The 20829-nt window shown below is 42.6% G+C and overlaps 2 protein-coding genes across 9 annotated transcripts in view; one reads left to right on the top strand and one right to left on the bottom strand.

The window, feature by feature from the left end:
- The first annotated feature begins 789 nt into the window (after positions 1–789).
- Positions 790–20420, top strand: LOC116458032 (cytochrome c oxidase assembly factor 6 homolog). 5 transcript variants are annotated; one of them, XR_004245174.2, is made up of 4 exons: positions 790–1116; positions 1662–1821; positions 11643–11909; positions 20325–20420. XR_004245174.2 is itself a non-coding variant. In XM_032137591.2 (3 exons), the coding sequence occupies exons 1-3, from the start codon at positions 905–907 to the stop codon at positions 11736–11738; spliced, it is 468 nt and encodes a 155-aa protein (XP_031993482.1). In that variant the 5' UTR covers positions 790–904; the 3' UTR covers positions 11739–11970. The 5 variants fall into 5 exon arrangements, 4 of the variants coding, with proteins under 4 accessions (XP_031993482.1, XP_031993484.1, XP_031993483.1 ...); XM_032137591.2 differs by lacking the exon at positions 20325–20420 and having other exon boundaries at positions 11643–11970; XM_032137593.1 differs by lacking the exon at positions 20325–20420 and having other exon boundaries at positions 1039–1108; positions 11643–11970.
- The window catches only part of TARBP1 (TAR (HIV-1) RNA binding protein 1), a 90941-nt gene continuing 90434 nt past the window's right edge, over positions 20323–20829 (bottom strand). For all 4 annotated transcript variants that reach the window (XM_032137586.2, XM_058430921.1, XM_032137587.2 and 1 more), the window contains one exon: positions 20323–20529. In XM_032137586.2, the coding sequence (XP_031993477.1) occupies positions 20361–20529 (169 nt within the window). In that variant the 3' untranslated portion in view covers positions 20323–20360. The remainder of the gene's footprint in view (positions 20530–20829) is intronic.

The following is a 20829-nucleotide window of genomic DNA, read 5'->3' on the forward strand; positions in this document are numbered from 1 at the left end:
ATGGGGGAAATACTTTCTATATTGCAGAACACATATTTGGTGGTACTTAGCCTCACATCGCCACCCTGAAAAGTCTGCATATATTGATTTGGAGTGGATCAAACTGCACTGAGTGCAAAATTGTAAATTGCGTATCTTATATAAATGTTTTAGAACTAGACGATGGAGCAGATGGAATCTATTAAGAGAACGGGGTGCCAGATGACTGACCATAAACATGCTTTTTAATAAAGATTCTGCTGAGATACTAACTCATATATTTTCTAAAATTTTTATTTGTTCATTTTATTTCTAAGATATTAACTCATATATTAAAAATAACAACGTCTCAAAACATTTGAAGCAACTCTCTTCATCCCTTTTAAAAATACCTTGCTGTTTCGGGGGTTAAAAAAGCCACAAGGGAGATTAAAACAATACAAATATTTATTTTCCCAACTCCCCTGCCATGGGTTCTGGGACGTCACCGCCTCCTTCTGGGGCCCGTTTCATCCTTTTCTTTTAATCCAAGAAGCGATGGTTTTGTGTGCCTGTAGTCCCAGCTACTTGGGAGGCAGACTGAGGTGGGAGGATCTTTTGGGTCCAGGATTTTGAGGCTGCAGTAAGCCGTGTTCTCACCACTGCACTCAAGACTGGGCGGAAGAGCGAGACCCTGTATCAAAAACAAAACAAAAAACGAGAAGGCATCGCGGCTCTGTAACACTCCGTCCAGCTCTCGCACTCTCAGGTGCAAACTTCTACACAAACTCCTCGGCTCGCCTTGTCCCGCGGGACTAACACATCAAGCCTTCCGGGACACACTGTGCGATGCTAAATACGTATATATCCTTCTTGCCCTTGAAGGCCGGAAGTCGGCCTTCAGAGAAAAGCGAAACAGGAAGTCCCGCCCTTCTTTGGAAAGTAAATGGTAGCTCGGAAGGGTCAAAAGAGTCCACGATTTCGCCGCGTGAATTGGTTTTTGCGGTTGGGGAGGTCTACGCTTCTAGAGCTCGAGCCAGCGGGGCGACCCTGCAGTGGCAGGACTCGGCACCGCGCCCGCCACCGCCGGTTGGTGGCCTGCGTGACCCTTTCCTCCCGTCGACATCGAAAGGAAGCCGGACGTGGGCAGGTAGAGAGGTCGGCTTGCTGATGGGTCCGGGTGGGGCGCGCGTGGACTATGGGCCCGGGAGGTCCCTTACTGTCCCCGAGCCGCGGGTTCCTCTTGTGCAAAACGGGGTGGCACTCCAATCGCTTGCTTGGTGATTGTGGCCCCCACACACCTGTTTCTACAGCGCTTAGGTTCGAACAGTAACCCTGTAAACTAGGCACTGCTGTCCCCGCTTTACTGGTGGGAAACGGGCTCGGAAAGAATAAATGAGCTGCCCTAAGAGACTGGGACAGAGCCACAGTTCTCAGCCGGGCTTTCTGAGCCCACGCTGCCGCCCCAGCAGGGATCAAATCACACAGTGTGAGATAAGCCTCAAGAGCGGGTGGTCTTATGCTGCCACTGAGAACTGATTGGGTTCAGCTGCATCATCAAAATCCCGAAGCATGGTGTTTTTTTGTTTTTTTGTTTTTTTGTTTTAGTTTTAAAGGAAGAGGAGATTGACAGTTTTCCTCTTTCCTTACCTTCTCTTCAGAGAAAGTTCATTGTTAATCTCAAATGTTATTTTGGCCAACAGCTTCATCGCAGTAGGAATGGCAGCCCCATCTATGAAGGAAAGACAGGTCTGCTGGGGGGCCCGGGATGAGTACTGGAAGTGTTTAGATGAGAACTTAGAGGATGCTTCTCAATGCAAGAAGTTAAGAAGCTCTTTCGAATCAAGTTGTCCCCAACAGTGGGTAAGTCGCACTTTGATGTGTTTCTCTTCCCTGTTAAGATACGTCGAGCATATTATACTGTGAGTGGTAGGCTGACATGAAGCACTCTCTGAGGCATGTCAATTAACAGTTTCTTTGAGGCGCACAGAAAACCTTGCCTGGTAATCCAGCCTTATTTGATGCACTTACATCAGGTAGATCTTTGGAGAATGTCAACTGACACATTAAAGAACATCGAAAAACACAACAGACATATGAACAATAACCAAAAAATTCCAGTTCATTTCACTGGTAGACTTTTCCAGGATCTTCTGAAGGGGTAGTATTTAATCTTGGGCAGGAGTTGGCAAAATTATTGACCTAGAGCTACTATCAGAAATAAAGCATTCCCAGTTGTTCACCCAAAATCCTATAAGTCATCATATACCCAAAATATAAAGAAAGGAGTTTGGTAAGCAGAAGAAAGAAAAGGTTCATATGGTGGATTCTGTCTCCCTGACAGGCATTCAAGCGCTGTATCCCCTGTCCTTAGTATAAGGGGGGATTGGAAAGGGGACTATTACTGAGGTTAGTAAGTGGCCGTGTGTGCTAAGTGCTTGACATTTTCATCTTCACCAATACCTGTTAAGATAGGTGTTGTTGGCTGGGTGCGGTGGCTCACGCCTGTAATCCCAGCACTTTGGGGAGGCCGAGGCGGGCAGATCACAAAGTCAGGAGTTCAAGACCAGCCTGGTCAACATAGTGAAACTCCATCTCTACTAAAAATACAAAAAAAAAAAAAAAAAATAGCTGGGCATGGTGGCACATGCCTGTAATCCCAGCTACTCAGGAGGCTGAGGCAGGAGAATTGCTTGAACCAGGGCCCGCGAGGTGGAGGTTGCAGTGAGCCAAGATCACGCCACTGCATTCCAGCCTGGGCCACAGAGCGAGATGTTATTCTCTATCTCCAGAGGAGGCAACTGAAGCTCAGAGCATTGAAGTAACTCACTTGTTATTACTCAGCAAGTGGCAAAACTGTAATTTTAAGGCAGGCCTAACTAGTTGGTGTGGGATTTGAACTTGGATTTGTCTGTGCTTTTTCACTGTCTTATGCTGCTCCAAAATATACCATGTAGTTGGAAAACAGATAATTTTAGAGTTGAAGTGGTTTTAGGGGTTTTACCCTCTCATACCTCAAACCTTTAAGAGGCTTTGAAGGAGGCCACAAGAAGGCTGTGATGCAGGGAGGGGGTCATATTGGTGGCTGAGCTGGGGATGAATGCAGTGAACAGAAATTATTTTTCTTTAATTTTTAGAGACAGGTTCTCAGTCTGTCACCCTGGCTTGAGTGCAGTGTCATGATCATAGCTCACTGCAGCCTTGACCTCCTGGCCTCAAGCGATCTCCCGTCTAAACTTCCTGAGAAGCTGGCGCTATAGGCATCTGCCACCATGCCTGGCTAATTTTTAAAAATATTTTGTAAAGACAGGATCTTACTGTGTTGCCCAGGCTGGTCTCCAACTCCTGGGCTCAAGTGATCTTCCCACCTCGACCTCCCAAAGCACTGGGATGAACAGGCATGAGTCACCATGTCTGGCCAGACATTGCTTTAGATGAACTCTTCATCTGTAAAACCAGCCTGATACAACCTATCTCATGGGATTGTTATGACAACAAAATGCATAACTTAACATGTAAACTGAAAACTGATCAATGTGGGACACTATGATTGAATTAGATAATGATTCTAGCAGAAAATATTATACATCTGTAATTTTCCCATTAGACAGATGCATTGAGAGAAACTCCAGGTTTAAGGAGTTCCCCTTCTATCCCACTTTTATCCTCTCTCTCCTCCTGCAACCCACTGCTTTTTCTCCAGCCTGATGGCTCCCACTCCCACACTTCCGGGGCAGCTTCCAGTCTGTGTGTCAGAAAGGGTTTTTACAGCCAGCCATTTGGTTCTTGGTTGTACATCTCTCCCACTCAAGCAGATTGGGTGCCTTCCTCTGAGGCCCAACCTCTCTCCAGGTCACTGTGTCCTAGTCACCGCTAACATGAATTGAGTACATCCTATATACTGTACACTCTACACACTTGAAATGTGTCATCTATCTTATTTATCCCTCGTGGAGCTCTCTTACTGGTTTTATAGGTAAGGGCACGTTGACATGAAGTCACTTGTAGTCACAGAGCCTGGATTTGAACTCAGTAGTCTGATTCCAGACCCCACATACTTCTTCCTGTGCCTACCGTGCAAGGAAAGGATCCATGAAAATAGCTTGCACAAGTCTCATGTTGTTCTAGAAACTGAGTTATAATTCAAGTCTACTTGAATACAAAAGCCCTGTCTCCTTGGGTCCCTTTATAGTTCTCTCACCCAGTTTCTTCATTTATGTCTAGCAGCCACCGCTCTTTGGAATGCCTTGCTGTGAGTCTGTTCAATGCCCATGTTCATTAGAGCTCCCTTCTCTGCTACTCACTCGTCCAAGGCAATCCTGTTTACAGCCATGGCTTGAAGTCCCAGCTTATGTGTTGATGCCTATCTTAGCCCAGGCTGTCATAACAAAATACCTTACAGAAATTTATTTCTCACAGTTTTGGAGGCTGGAGGTCCGAGATCAGCATGCCAGCATGGTCAGTTTGTGATGAGGGCCCTCCTCCTGGCTTGTAGACAACTACCTTCTTGCTGTGTTCCCACCCAGCAGAGAGAGAGAGAGAGAGGTCCAGTCTCTTTCTCTTTTTTTTTTTTTTTTTTTTTGAGACAAGAGTCTCACTCTGTCACCCAGGCTGGAGTGCAGTGGTGTGATCTCAGCTCACTGCAACCTCTACCGCCCAGGTTCAAGCAGTTCTCCTGCCCCAGCCTCCTGAGTAGCTGGGATTACAGGTGCCCGCCATCACACCCGGTTACTTTTTGTAGTTTTAGTAGAGATGGGGTTTCACCATCTTGGCCAGGCTGGTCTTGAACTCCTGACCTCTTGTTCCACATGCCTCGGCCTCCCAAAGTGCTGGGATTACAGGCGTGAGCCACTGCACCCGGCTCTTCCTCTTCTTATAAGGACATTAATCCCATCAGGTTAGCAGGGCCCACACTCATGACCTCATCTAAACCTAATCACCTCCTATAGGCCCCACCTTCAAATGCCATCACATTGGGGTTAAGGCTTCAACATGTGCATTCGGGAGGGGCATGAGCCTTCAGGCCATACAATGCCCAAAGGTGTGTCTCCAGCCTGGCCCTTTCTCCAGCTCCAGAACTGCCTTTCCAGCCACCTGTTAGCTTCCTAGTTGGAGATTCATGAGGACCAACCTTGATGTCTGCACATACGAGAGTGAGCTCTTCCCCATCCTGCACCCAGTAGGCCTCTCCTCCCCTGCTTCCAGCTTCAGTGAAAGACACCAGCATCAACTTAGGACCTGGGACCTGCGTGTCAGCCTTGACTGAATTATTGGAGTGTTCTCGGGAGGGAGACTAGAGAAGTTAGGGTCGTGAGCTCAGCTGCTGTCCAGCTTCAGTCTGATCCTTCTGGAAGCTCTGGAGTGTAAATTGCACCATAATTCATGGCTTTTGTGCCTGCCAGTCATTGGCATTGGCTGAGGGGCAGGTCTGTGGAGAAGGGGGCAGGCATCTGGTGTTAGCCACTGCCCAGTGCAGTGGGGAGTGGGTACATGGGTCTGCAGCGGGAATCTGGACAGAGGCCCAATAGTGGCCATTACCCTACCTGTCCAGTTGCAGGCAGCATGAGGCCACCACAGCACCCCCACATGGGGTGTGTACCTATAAAACTCACCCGTAGAACCGCAGAGCTGAGTGCAAGCTCTCTGTAGCCAGTCTTGCTGCCAGGGGGTAAAGGAGAGGAATGACTGTGTCCATCATCAGTTAAAGCACTTGTGTTGTCCAGGGAAGGAGTGTTACAGTTAGTGGATCTAGAGTGGAGACTCAGTGTTCCCCTTCAGTCAAGAAAAGTAACACATTCACGTGTTTTGTAAAAAGAGTATTTATTAAAGAAAAGTTCAAGAACACATAACCTGCCCATTTTAATGAAATGATATAGAAAAAAATCTCCCAAATATAGATGATGGCCCTACTTCAGCTCCACAGTCATTTTTTTTGGTCCATATCCTGTTCATTTAGTCATTCTACAAATATTTATTGAGCACCTCCTATGTGCCATAGGAAAATACAGCAAGGAAAAATAATAGACAAAGTGCTCAGCCCTCATGTAGCATACATTCTAGTATGGGTGTAGCATACATTCTAGTATGGGGAGAGAGACAAGTAGTACAATTAAAAGGATGTTATATGGTGATAAGTGATTGATAGGATGAAAAATCAAACAAGGGTACAAGTTTAAGTAGGATGGTCAAGAAAGGTTTTATTTATACAGAAACTATTTTCACAAAGCTATGAAAAAAGTTAGGGAACAGATAGGCAGATACCTGGTGAAGAGGATTCCAGGCAGAGAGAATGAAACAGCCAGAAACCTGCACTGATGGACCAGGTGCAGTGTTTCATGCCTGTAATCCCAGCACTTTGGGAGGCCGAGGCGGGCGGATCACCTGAGGTCAGGATTTGAGACCAGCCTGGCCAACACAGCGAAACCCAGTCTCTACTAAAAATACAAAAATTAGCTGGGTGTGATGGTTGGCACCTGTAATCCCAGCCATTTGGGAGGCTGAGGCAGGAGAATTGCTTGAACCCGGGAGGTGGAGGTTCCAGTAAGCTGAGATCATGCCACTTCACTCCAGCCTGGGCGACAGAGCAAGACTCTGTTTTTTTTTTTTTTTTTGAAAAACAAACAAACAAAACAGCAACAAAAACCTGCACCGATGTGTTTAAGGGACAGTAAGAAGAAAATAGCAAAAGTTAGAGCCAAGAGACGGGAGGCCAGGGAGGTACTTTTTAAATTTTTTTTTTTTTTTTGAGACAGTCTCACTCTTGCCCAGGCTGGAGTGCAGTGGTGTGATCTTTGCCATGTTGCCCAGGCTGGTCTTGAACTCCTGGACTCAAGCGATCTGCCCATCTCCGCCTCCCAAAGTGCTGGGATTATAGGTGTGAGCCACTGCGCCTGGCCACGGTTGGTGCTTTTACTCTTAGTAATACAGGAAGCTATTGGACAGCTTTGGGTTTAGGAGTAAGGAGGGAAGTGAGGCCATGAGAGGGATGACAATCGGTGGAAAGGTGGTGGGACTGGTGGGCTGTTGGCATGAAGTCCAAGAGGGACTGTTCAGAGGTAGGGGTTGGAGAATGGGATTCTCACAATTGGAATTATGGAAGGGTTCTATTTGTTATGAGGACAAGATTTAAGCTTTGATCCTAGGAGTAAGGTAGGTTGGAGGATGAGATCATTGAAGAGGTCAAGGAACTGAGAGGCCATGGTATTGAAAAGATCAGTATGTGGACATTGAAATTACCCGCGAGTTGTGACCTGGGTATTGTTGGAGAAAATGATGGGGTGTTAGTCCGTTTTCATACTGCTATAAAGAACTGCCTGAGACTGGTTAATTTATAAAGGAAAGAGGTTTAATTTACTCACAGTTCAGCATGGCTGGGGAGGCCTCAGGAAACTTAGAATCGTGGCGGACAGCGAAGGGGAAGCAAGGCACCTTTTTCACAAGGCAGCAGGAAGGAGAAGTGCCAAATAAAAGGGGAAGAGCCCCTTATAAAACCATCTGATCTTATGAGAACTCACTCACTATCACAAGAACAGCATGGGAGAAACTACCCTGGTGATTCCGTTACCTTCGCCTGGTCTCTCCCTTGACCAGTGGCGATTATGGGGATTACAATTCAAGATGAGATTTGGGTGGGGACACAAAGCCTAACCATATCAGATGGTGACCTGCAAAGTTGTAGATGACTAACAAAGAAGGGAAGCAGTTAGTATAGTAAATTATTCCCATTGACTTCTAGCGGCATTTGACAGTGATAGCCCCTTTCCCATTTGCACCCATTTTCTTCTGCACCACTGTTCTTTCTTAGTCCATAACTGAGTTATTTCTCAGCCTGCCCTTCACTATCAGTTCTTTGCTGCCTGTTCACCTGTGCTCTCCTTTCAAGTATTACCTTGTCAAAGTCCTACCCAATTGCCATAGAATAAAAGCTGAAAAGTTTTTCCAGAAATATGTGTGCATAAGGGTGGGGAGGCACACGGGAGGGCAAGTAAATGGAAATATCTTTTGAGTGCATTCTGAATGAGATGCTTTGTTTTTGTTGCCTTTAATTTTCATTCAGTCTTGTGAGATACTGTTGTATCTGCTTTGTACAATAGGAGCTAAGGCTCAGAAAGGTAAAATAATTTGTCTTAGACCAGCCAACCAGTAAAGTAGTAGAGAGAGGATTTGAATGTCTATGATTTCAAAATTTGGATCTTTTACTTAGCTGATGTGACCGCCACGAAATAAAGATAAAAATAGTACCACCAAATTGGGATTTAGAATGAGCAATTCTATCCCAAAACACCAAAAATACATGCTTATTACAAAATAAATATGCCATACAACTAATATGCTAGCTGTTACCAAAACAAATTAGTTCTCTCTAGTACTCACATATCTGTTTTATAGCACTCATCAGTATGATGTGTATAATGGTCCTATTGAAAGTCTTTTTTTTTTTTTTTTTTTTTTTTGAGACGGAGTCTCGCTCTGTCACCCAGGCTGGAGTGCAGTGGCGCGATCTCGGCTCACTGCAAGCTCCGCCTCCCGGGTTCACACCATTCTCCTGCCTCAGCCTCTCCGAGTAGCTGGGACTACAGGCGCCCGCCACCACGCCCGGCTAATTTTTTTATATTTTTAGTAGAGACGGGGTTTCACCGTGGTCTCGATCTCCTGACCTCGTGATCCGCCCGCCTTGGCCTCCCAAAGTGCTGGGATTACAAGCGTGAGCCACTGCGCCCGGCCGAAAGTCTTCTGGGATTACAGGCGTGAGCCACCACTCCCAAGGAGGGTGGATCACCTGAGGTCAGGAGTTCGAGACCAGCCTGGCCAACATGGCGAAACCCCATCTCTACTAAAAATATGAAAATTAGCCGGGCATGGTGGCACACGCCTGTAGTCCCAGCTACTCGGGAGGCTGAGGCAGGAGAATCACTGGAACCTGGTAGGCAGAGGTTGCAGTGAGCCGAGATCATGCCACTGCACTCCAGCTTGGGTGACAGAGTGAGACTCTGTCTCAAAAAAAAAAAGGCTTCTATTGTTCCTAACTTATGAGCAGGGGTCAGGCCTATCATTCTAGCATCATCTAACAAAGTTCCACAAACAGAGCAACCAGATATGCAAGATCTGTGATCTTAATATCAAATTCACATATTGTCTTTTTTCTATAAAACTTTGAAATGTCTCAGAAATCCCAGTATTTTGGCATTCACACTACTGTCCTGGGTCTTATTCAGTGGTTTAGAGACCACTCGCTTATGCGTATACAGTATTTCTCAGTGAATCCTTGTTGATTCATTAGCCTTTTAGAGAAAGGACCATGTGTTGAGGGTTTAGGTTGTTAGTTGAAAGAGAAGGTGAGGGCTAGGGAGGAGAGCTTTCCAGGCAGAATGTGGTAATACGCAAAGGCATGGAATCAAGACGCACAGGAAATGAGCATGGGGTAGCTCTGTAGGACAGACAGTTCAGGGACTGCTGGTAAATTCAGAGAGGATGGACAGGTGGGCAGGGGTGAAGCCATCAGTGGCCTTGTTTGTCTTACAAACCTTAAAGGCAATATGGAAAGCTTGAAAGATCTTCAAACAAGCAAGTGACCTGATCAAATTTGGGTTTCAGAAAGATTATACTCTGGCAGCCTGGGACAGGTGAATTAGGGATGGTTGAGCCTAGAAATAGAGAAGCCAGTGAAAGAGCTGTTACAATAACCCAAGTGAGAAATGATGAGGGTTTGTGCTGTGGTGTGAAGGGGGAAAAGAGAACTAAGTGTCTAGGTGGATGTGATGCGTTCATTGAAATAGGTATTAGAGGAGAAACATGTTTGGAGAGGAGCAAAGTTCTGGACAAGTTGGGACTGCAGTGTCAGTAGGACATCTAAATGAGTTAGACAGTTGGAGATGTGACAGGAGATGCAAACATCTATTAATTTGTCACAAAAATGTTAAGGGCATTGTCCACTTCTTCCTTTGGTATCCTTATATAACATCCATCCTAATCCAATCAGCCCGAGACCACCAGGGATGAATCTATAGTCTGATTTGTGAATGCTTGTAACCAGGAAGACCACACACCAGAGAACTGTGGGCATCTCACCAACAAAGAAAAAGAGTTGTTAGAAGTTTAGGGGAAGAATGGAGTTTAGGTAAAATTTAAATGAACTGTGTTTTGACAACCTCAGTACAAAGCATAGGTGTCGTCGTCAGCTCTGGATTGAAAAGTGGACCAGGGTTTTCTTTCTTTGAAGTTAAAAGATTGAGTGTCATGTTCATGTTGAGAAATGTTATTTGACATCCTGAAGCTGGGTTGGAGATCAAGGCTGCTTCTGTGTCAGGGCGCCTTAGATCTTCTAGACAAAAGTGGGATGTTTCCTTCTTACAGATAAGACTTCAAACAGCAAATTTCTGGTAGTTGATGATTTTGGAGAACAAGATCTCCCAATGAATAAGAAAGCAGTAGTCACTCAAATAACAGATCTATTAGCACACTCCGTGGCCGTAGTACACCCTCGGGAGACATGTTTCCTTTCAGCTGACTTTGTGTGTGTCTGTTATCCCAGCTTGATTGATACAGTACAGGGCAGATTTTTACATTTGCAGTCCAAGCTAATTTTTACTTACAAGCACCACTGAAATATTTAAGAATTAAATCCTAAGAAAGGCTTTTAACAAAAGAACTAGTGTTTTCTAGTCTGACAATGAAGATGAATTTAGAGTTGATAAGAAAAATGGTCCAGGCTCAGTGTGGTGGCTCATGCCTGTAATCCCAGCGCTTTGGGAGGCCGAGGCAGGTGGATCACTTGAGGTCAGGAGTTCGAGACCAGCCTGGCCAAGATGGCAAAACCCCATCACTACTAAAAATACAAAAAAAGTAGCCGGGCATGGTAGCAGGTGCCTGTAATTGCAGCTACTTGGGAGGCTGAGGCCAGAGAATAGCTTGAACCTGGGAGGTGGAGGTTGTAGTGAGCCAAGATTGCTCCACTGCACTCCAGCCTGGGTGACAGAGTGAGACTCTCTGTCAAGAAAGAAAGGAGAGAGAGAGAGAAGGGAGGGAGGGAGGGAAGGGAAGGAGGGAAAGGAAGGGAAGGGAAGGAAGAAAAATGGTCCAATGTGTTCTCATTTGGAGCCTTCTGACCTACCTGAGAGCTCTGTGGACTCTGAACTCGCCAGCAAGCCTGACCTGTGTGCACGTGGGTCCATTTCTTGAGAAGGTTCCTGAGTTATTCAAATTCTCAACACAGTCTATAATCCAAAAAGGATTAGGATTCACTGGTCTGTACTCTCCTCAGAGACTTATTCATCAAATGCCTCAATTCAAAATGGTTCTAGACAATGAGAACACATGGACACAGGAAGGGGAACATCACACACCGGGGCCTGTTGTGGGGTTGGGGGAGGGGGGAGGGATAGCATTAGGAGATATACCTAATGTTAAATGACGAGTTACTGGGTGCAGCACACCAACACGGCACATGTATACATATGTAACTAACCTGCACGTTGTGTACATGTACCCTAAAACTTAAAGTATAATAAAAAGAAAAAAGAAAAACATCATTCATAGTTACAACTGACACACACACACACACACAAAAAAGGTTCCAAAATATAAATCACTTAAATTTATGTTGAATGTTACATTTAAATCTGTGCTTTTGCTTATCTAAGCCACATAAGTTGCCCTTACTTCAAATCCTTCTTTTTTTCCAACAGATAAAATATTTCGATAAAAGAAGAGACTACTTAAAATTCAAAGAAAAATTTGAAGCAGGACAATTTGAGCCTTCAAAAACAACGGCAAAATCCTAGGCTGTTCATAAAGATTGATAGTATTCTTTCTGGACATTAAAAAAGCTCCACTGACTATGGGACAGTAATAGTTTGAATCATAGTGAACATCAATACTTGTTCCCTATATACAACACTTGATAATTAAGATGATCAAGAACCAGAAGATCTGTGAAGAAACGAAATAAAATGGTATTTAGTAAGAAATCTCTATTTTAAGAAAAAAAGTAAAACCTGTTATAAACAACATGCACTTTTTTTGTTTTGTTTTGTTTTTAATTAGAGGATGGGTAGTAGGCAGATAAAATTTATAATATACATAGAAGTGAAATAAATGAGAGTTAGCATTTCAATACAGGCAAGAGCTATTACAACAACCCAAGTGAGAAATGATGAGGGTTTGTGGAAGGTTTATAAGGAAGAAGGGTGAACTTAAAATATACAAGTAAAATAATAAAAGCCATCTATAAAAAAGCCCATAGCTAATATCACACTTAATGTTGGGACAGTAACTGGATGTCTAGCTAGTCCAGTGAGACAAAAAAGAAAAAGCATACACACTGGGAAGGAAGAAAGAAAACTAGCTCTACTCACATGTAATACTATCTTATAGAATGTACCAGTGGATGTACAAAAAGAGCTCCTAGAACTATAAGTCAATCATAGAAAGGTTGCAGGAAACAAGGTCAATATACACAAGGAAAATTATATTCCTATATACCAGCAATAAACAATTGGAATTTAAAACTTAAAAATACCATTTGTGAATAGCACCAAAAAAAATTAAAGGAATACTTACTTAGGTATAAATCTAATATATGGAGGCCTCTATGCTGAGAACTAGAAAACGCTTGGAAGCAGATGACGTCAGATTAAATGGAGAGGTATACAGCTGGCCCTCTGCGGGTTCTGCATCCACAGATTCAACCCCGAACAGAAAACATTTGGGAAAAGGAAAAACAAAAGAGTAAAAATAATAAAAATTTAAAAATCCAGTGTAACACCTATTTACATTGTATTAGGTATTATAAGTAATCGAGATGATTTAAAGTATAGGCATACCTCAAAGAGATTGCAGGTTTGGTTACAGACCACTGCTTTAAAGTGAATATCACAATAGAGTGGGTTACACAAATGTTTTGGTTTTCCAGTACACATAAAAGTTATGTTTATACTGTTGTCTAGTAAGTGTGCAATAGCATTATGTCTACTCATTGTATATACCTTAATTTTAAAATACTTTATTACTAAGAAATGCTGAAGATGCTCTGAGTCGTCAGCGAGTTGTCATCCTTTTGCTGGTAGACAGTCTTGCCTCAATGTTGATGGCTGCGGACTGATCAAGGGGGGCGGTGGTTGCTGAAGTTTGGGGTGGCTGTGGCAATTTCTTAAGACAATTAAGTTTGCTGTATTGATTGACTCTTCATTTTACAAAAGATTTCTCTGTAGCGTGCAATGCTGTTTGTTTGATAGTATTTTACCTGTAGTAGAACTACTTCCAAAATTGGCATCAATCCTCTTAAACCCTGCTGCTGCTTTATCACCTGAGTTTATGTCATATTCTAAATGCTTTGTTATTTCAATAGTATTCACAGCATCTTCACCAGGAATAGATTCCATCTCAAGAAATCATTTTCTTTGCTCATCCATAAGAAGCAACTTATCCATTCAAGATCATGAGATTGCAGCAATTGTCACATCAGGCTTTTTTTTTTTTTTTTTTTTTTTTTGAGACAGGGTCTCACTCTGTCACTCAGGCTAGAGTGCAATGGTGCAATCTCGGCCCACTGCAACCTCTGCTTCCCAGGTTCAAACGATTCTCCCACCACAGCCTCCCGAGTAGCTGGGACTATAGAGGCGTACCACACCTGGCTAATTTTTGTATTTTTTGTATTTTTTGGTAGAGATGGGGTTTCACCCCATGTTGGCCAGGCTGGTCTCAAACTCCTCACCTCAAGTGATCTGCCCACCTCGGCCTCCTAATGCTAGGATTACAGGCGTGAGCCACCGCGCCCGGCCAGGCTTCACTTCTAATTCTAGTTCTCTTGTTATTTCTACCACATCTGCAGTTCCTTCCTCCAATCTGAAGTCACCTGCTGCATTATTAGTCCCTAACAAGTTGCCTGTCCTTTAAAACTTTGAAGCCAGGCATTGACTTCTCTGTAGCTCTGAAAGTCCTAGATGGCATCCTCTTCCAAAGGAAGGCTGTTGCATCGACATTGAAAATCTGTGTAGTGTAGCCACCTTCATCAGTGATCTTGGCTAGATCTGGATGATTTGCTGCAGCTTCTGCATGAGCACTCGCTTCTTCACCTTGCTCTTTTTTGGAGATAGCTTCTTTCCTCACGCTTCATTAACCAATGTCTGCTAGCTTTACAGTTTTCTGCTGTAGCTTCCTTACCTCTCAGCCTTTATAAAACTGAAGACAACTAGGGCTTTGCTCTGGATAAAGCTTTGGCTTAAGGGAATATTGTGGCTGGTTTGATCGTCTATCCAGAAAACGCAAACTTTCTCCATATCAGCAAAAGACTTTCACTTTCTTACTTATGTGTTCACTGGGGTCGCACTTTTAATTTCAAGAACTTTTCCTTTGCATTCACAACTTGGCTAAGCATTTGGTGCACAAGGCCTAGCTTTTGGCCTGTGTCAGCTTTTGACATGGCTTCCTCACTAAGCTCTTTCATTTCTAGCTTTTGATTTAAAGCGAGAGATGTGCCACTTTTCCTTTCACTTGAACACTTCGGAGGCCATCAAGTGTTATTAACTGGCCTAATTTCAATATTGTTGTCTCAGGGAATAGGGAGGCCTGAGGAGAAAGAGAGAGAGGGCAGCCAGTGAGAGGAGCAGTCAGAACACACTTTTTTTTTTGAGACAAGTCTTGCTCTGTCACCAGGCTGCAGTGCAGTGGCACGATCTCAGCTCACTGCAACCTCTGCCTCCTGGGTTCAAGCGATTCTCCTGCCTCAGCTTCCTGAGTAGCTGGGACTACAGGCGTGTGCCACCACGCCCAGTTAATTTTTGTATTTTTAGTAGAGATGGGGTTTCACCACGTTGGCCAGACTGATCTCAAACTCCTGGCCTCAAGGGATCTGCCCGCCTCAGCCTCCCAAAGTGCTGGGATTACAGGAGTGAGCCACCACACCTGGCCAGAACACACACATTTGTCAGTTAAGTTCACCATCTTATATGGGTGCAGTTTGTGGCACCCCAAAGCAATTATAAAAGTAACATCAAACATCACTGATCACAGATCACCATAACAGATAAAGCAATGAAAACATTTGAAATACTACGAGAATTAGCAAAACTAACAGAGAGACACATGCTGTTGGGAAAATGGCACAGATAGATTTGCTTGACACAAGGTTGCCACAAACCTTCAATTTGTAAAAAATGCATTATCTGTGAAGCACAATAAATCAAGTGCAATAAAATGAGGTATGCCTGTATAATGGAGGGTATGTATAGATTATATGCAAATACTATACCATTTTATATAAGAAACTTGAGCATCTGCAGATTTTGGTATCTGCAGAGGGTCTTGGAGCCAATCCATCATGGATACTGAAGGACGACTGTACTGTGTTCATGGATTAAAAGACTCACTATTGTCCCCATCAAAAAGTGGGGGAAGGACATGAACAGACACTTCTCAAAAGAAGACATTTATGCAGCCAAAAAAACACATGAAAAAATGCTCATCATCACTGGCCATCACAGAAATGCAAATCAAAACCACAATGAAATACCATCTCACACCAGTTAGAATGGCCATCATTAAAAAGTCAGGAAACAACAGGTGCTGGAGAGGATGTGGACAAATAGGAACACTTTTACACTGTTGGTGGGACTGTAAACTAGTTCAACCATTGTGGAAGTCAGTGTGGCGATTCCTCAGGGACCTAGAGCTAGAAATACCATTTGACCCAGCCATCCCATTACTGGGTATATACCCAAAGGACTATAAATCATGCTGCTATAAAGACACATGCACACGTATGTTTATTGCAGCACTATTCACAATAGCAAAGACTTGGAACCAACCCAAATGTCCAAGAACGATAGACTGGATTAGGAAAATGTGGCACATATACACCATGGAATACTATGCAGCCATAAAAAATGATGAGTTCATGTCCTTTGTAGGGACATGGATGAAACTGGAAAACATCATTCTCAGTAAACTATCACAAGGACAAAAAAGCAAACACCGCATGTTCTCACTCATAGGTGGGAATTGAACAATGAGAACTCATGGACACAGGAAGGGGAACATCACACTCTGGGGACTGTTGTGGGGTGGGGGGAAGGGGGAAGGGACAGCATTAGGAGATATACCTAATGCTAAATGACAAGTTAATGGGTGCAGCAAAACAACATGGCACATGGATACATATGTAACAAACCTGCATATTGTGCACATGTACCCTAAAACCTAAAGTATAATTTAAAAAAAAAATTAAAAAAAAAAAGACTCACTATTGTTAAGATATGGTTAAATTCTCTCCAATTTGATCTATAGGTTCAATACAACCCCAATCAAAATCTCAATAAGCTTTTTTGTAGATATTGACAAGCTGATTCTAAAATTTATATGGAAAAGTGAAGGAACTAAAATAAATTCTAAAAGGAAGAACAAAGTTGGAGGATTCACATTACTTGATTTCAAGACATATTTGAAAGGTACAGTAATCAACACAGTATGGTATGGGCAAAACGAAAGATATAGTTTAATGGAACAATAGACCCATACAATAGTCAACTGTGTTTGGATGGAAGTACAAAGGCATTTCAACAGAGAAAGGATAATCTTTTCAACAAATAGGGCTAGAAAAATTGGATATCCAAACACACCAAAAAAATAAACTTTAACATCCTCATGCTTGGTACAAAAATTAACTCAAAATGGATCATAGAGCTAAATGTAAAATGTAAAACTATAAAACTTGTAGAAGAAAATATGAAGAAATTCTGCATGATCTTGTGTTTGGAAATGAATTTTCAGATAAAGCATCAAAAGCACAATCCATACAAGTAAAAGCTAAATTGGACTTTATCAAAATTAAAAACTTTTGCTCTATGAAAGATACTCTTAAAATAATGAAGATAAATTACATATTGAGAGACAATGTTTGCAAATCATATATTTTATGAGGAACTTGCATCCAGAATAAATCTTGTAATTCTCAAAATAAGAAAAACAATCCAGTTTAAAAAATAAGATTTTGTACATACTTTTCAGAAGGTATACTTTGAAAAGTATATGAAAAGATGCTCCATGTTATTAAACATTAGAGTAATGCAAAGTAATACCACAATGATATAATCAATACACACCTATTAGAGTGGCTTAAATTAAAAAGTTGGCAACACCAAGCGCTGCCGAGGATGCAGAGCAACAGTCATTCACTGCTGCTGGATATGCAAAAAACAAAGCCCCTTTGGAAAACAGCTTTTTTACAGAGTTAAACATACACTTACCTTATGACCCAGTAATCACACTCCTAGATATTTCACCGAATGAATTGAAAATAAAACCTGTATATGAATATTTATTCAACGCAGCTTTATTCATAATCACCAAAACCTTGAAACAACCCAGATGCCTACAACAGAGGAATGGATAAACTGTGATACATCTATGCAATGGGATACTACTCAGCAATAAGGAAAAATGAACTTCTGACTCACACAACATAGATGAGCGTTAAATGCACTTTCTTAGGTGAAGAAGCCAGATCCAAAAGCCTACATATTATATGCTGCCATTTATAAGATTCTGGAAAAGGTGAAACTAAGAATAGAGAACAGATTAGTGGTTACCAATGGTTGGGATGAGGAAAGGGGTTGACTATGAAGGGGTTACCCAAGTAAACTTTGGGTGACAAAACTATGGCACTGTGGTGACAGATTCATGAGTTCACTCTTGTCAAAACCCAGACTGTGCACTATAATGACCTGAATGCACAAATAAAATCAACCAGGATATTGGGGGGATTACAATATGGAATGCAGGTTGTGATGAATCTAGTTGTATTATAAAATATATGACATAACCCTTTTCAAAGAGGTGGGTAAGAAAGGGACTGACCTAGGTAACTGGAAAATGGTGTTTTGACCAGATACTTTAAGGCTACGGACAAAAAGAACTGTACACAGTTGCTAAATTTGCAATTCTGAAACTACGTTTATATTAGGATTGAACAAATAAGTAAATATAGATAATGAGAACCAGGTCTAGGTCAGAAAAAGCAGTTAAAAGCAAGAGGTGAATGTTAGAATGAATCCTGTGGTGCTGGATTGTGTCAGAGATGTCAGTACGAAGTCACGTTTATGTTCACCTATCTAGACTGATAAAGGCAGAAACATCTATAGATACGTACATACACGGGTTGGTAGACATACACAGATCCCCTAGCTCCATCCACTGACAGGGCTTGTAATTTGCATAGCATCCAAGTATTCCCCCAAATATTAATTACTGTGGTAATTTTAACAGGTGCCCCTGAATTCTTTGATACTCCTCCTTCCCACAGAGTTTACATTCCCTACCCTTTAGTATAGACTGGGCTTAGTCTTTCACTTTTTTTTTTTTTTTTTTTTTTTTTTGAGACAGAGTCTCGCTCTGTCGCCCAGGCTGGAGTGCAGTGGCACTATCTCCGCTCACTGCAAGCTCCGCCTCCTGGGTTCACACCATTCTACTGCCTCAGCTTCCCGAGTAGCTGGGACTACAGGCACCCGCCACCATGCCTGGCTAATTTTTTGTATTTTTAGTAGAGACAGGGTTTCACCGTGTTAGCCAGGATGGTCTCGATCTCCTGACCTCGTGATCTGCCTGCCTCGGCCTCCCAAAGTGCTGGGATTACAGGCGTGAGCCACTGTGCCCGGCCTAGTCACTCACTTTTAACAGACTAAGGGAACAGGTAGCAACTTCACAGAGAAGAATGTGGCAAGCGCAGCCTTCACCCACTGATGGGGGTAGTCCATCCTGCTGGTGCCATGAGCCACCTAACACGATGTGATGGAAGGCACCTGACTACTGGCATGTTCTTCCTTAAAACCCACAACCTCAATCTAATGAGAAAACACCAGACAAACTCAAATTATGCGACATTCACAGAATACTTGGCCAGTACTCTTCAAAAGTGTCCAGGTCATGGAAAGACAAGGAAAGACTGAAGATCTGTCAGAGATATGAGGAGACTAAGGGGACATACAATGTGGTATCCTGGGTTGGCTCCTGGGGCAGAAAACAGAGTGGAAAACACAGTGGAAAATGGGAGATCCGAATAAAGCCTATAGTCTAGTGGAGAGAACCACTGTCAATGGTTAATTTATTAGCTTTGATGAAGGTTACCATGGTTATTAAGATCCCATTACAGGCATGTGGGTGAAGGGTGTATGAAAATTTTGTGTACTCTCTTTGCAACCCTTCTGCAAAACAGTTATTTCTAAAGAAAACTACAGAAGAAAATATTTACAGGTAATGGGCTCAAATTCAAATATTATTAAAAAGGACCCAGATATAATTGAAGTTTATTGCTGGGTAGTGATAGTTACTCATAAATAATTAAGTAATAAATGCCAGAGAAAAAAAATCGAAAGAACAGAAACAGTCAATCAACACTTACGGGTCCCATTCTGTTGCGATAATGATATACAGGAGTAATTCAACTCCTTTAGGTCCATGTTCATAGTTGTCAGAATATAGACTATTTCTAACCACTATTTGATCTCTGCGTGCAAAGGTGATATGAAAAACTTCATATAAACTTTTTTTTTTTTTTTTTTGAGATGGAGTCTCATTCTCTCACTCAGGCTGGAGTGCACTGGCGCCATCTTGGCTCACTGCAGCCTCTGCCTCCCAGGTTCAAGCAATTCTCCTGCCTCAGCCTCCCAAGTAGCTGGGATTACAGGTGCATGTCACCATACCCAGCTAATTTTTGTATTTTTAGTAGAGACAGGGTTTCACCATGTTGGCCAGGCTGGTCTCAAATTCTTGAGCACAGGTGATCCACCCACCTTGGCCTCCCAAAGTGTGGGGGGTGTGAGCCACCGCACCTGGCCATAAACTTACTGTGAATGATTATGGCCTAGTTCATGGCTTTAAAAATAAATTAAAGCCTATTACCTGAGCATTCTGAGCCTCACAGGGACGCTGGCTCTGCATCCTGCCAAGCGTGCTTCCCAAGAGGAGTACAGAGACGGAAAGTGGCACAGAAGCTGATGACCCCTCTTCATTCAGAACCTTTGCCTCAACTTCCCTGGTCTCCTTATGACTCAAGGGTATGAGTGTTCACCGATGATCGCTGCTTTAACTCTGCTTTATCCCAGTCCACACTTCTGACAACAGGCATTTCTAGGAAATAAATTATCTCTTAAAAAATCCATTGTTTTATTTCCACAATTGCTTAAAATATTTTATTAAAGGAAGAATACAATTTAACAAAAAGTGATTATTAAAGGGGAAAATATATAGTAATATGTTTAAGGCACATGGCAAACTTTTGGCATTAAATTGTAAGAAAAAAGAAATACAAATTATCACAATAAATTTCAGAATCTGTTTCTTTAGTCCAAATAGTTTTTTTTTTTTTTTTTTAAAAGTTTGAACAGCACCAGCGGTTCACTGAGGAAGGGACATCATGGCTTGGTATCTCCGTGTGACAGCAGCTGCTGCCTGGTGTACTCCCAGATCAGCAGGGCTCCACTCACGTGGACGTTCAGGGAGCGGATAATGCCCTGTTGAGGAATTTCCACACAAACGTCCAACTGCTGGATCAGATTTGCTGGAATTCCCTCACGTTCATTTCTGAGGAAGAAAATATAAGAAAGGTTAGTTTTCCTGTTCTTTTTATTATTTACTTATTTATTTTTCTCTTTGATATTCTGAATGTTACTAAAAGAAACATTAACAAATGAAGTTAAGTCTGTAGTACCGGGAAACACATAAGAGTGTAAAAAAAAGACTGATGGGTCAATTCCATGTTCAGCTGGCCATGCCAGAGAGATGAAATAAAAGGAAAGCCCAAGGGGCTTCTTATAAATGTTACAAATCAAAGAAAAGTGCAGGTATGAGCAGGAGTCAGGGTAAACTGTAAAACAGAAAGGT

Source organism: Hylobates moloch, unplaced genomic scaffold, assembly GCF_009828535.3.
Source record: "Hylobates moloch isolate HMO894 unplaced genomic scaffold, HMol_V3 SCAFFOLD_18, whole genome shotgun sequence".
NCBI lineage: Eukaryota > Metazoa > Chordata > Mammalia > Primates > Hylobatidae > Hylobates > Hylobates moloch.

Excerpts from the sequence above, each read along its gene's own strand:
- LOC116458032 (XM_032137591.2), top strand. The coding sequence starts at position 905 with ATGGTAGCTCGGAAGGGTCAAAAGAGTCCACGATTTCGCCGCGTGAAT. Across the intron at positions 1,117-1,661 it reads GGACGTGGGCAGGTAGAGAG|CTTCATCGCAGTAGGAATGG; the intron begins GTCGGCTTGCTG and ends TTTGGCCAACAG. Across the intron at positions 1,822-11,642 it reads CAAGTTGTCCCCAACAGTGG|ATAAAATATTTCGATAAAAG; the intron begins GTAAGTCGCACT and ends TTTTTCCAACAG.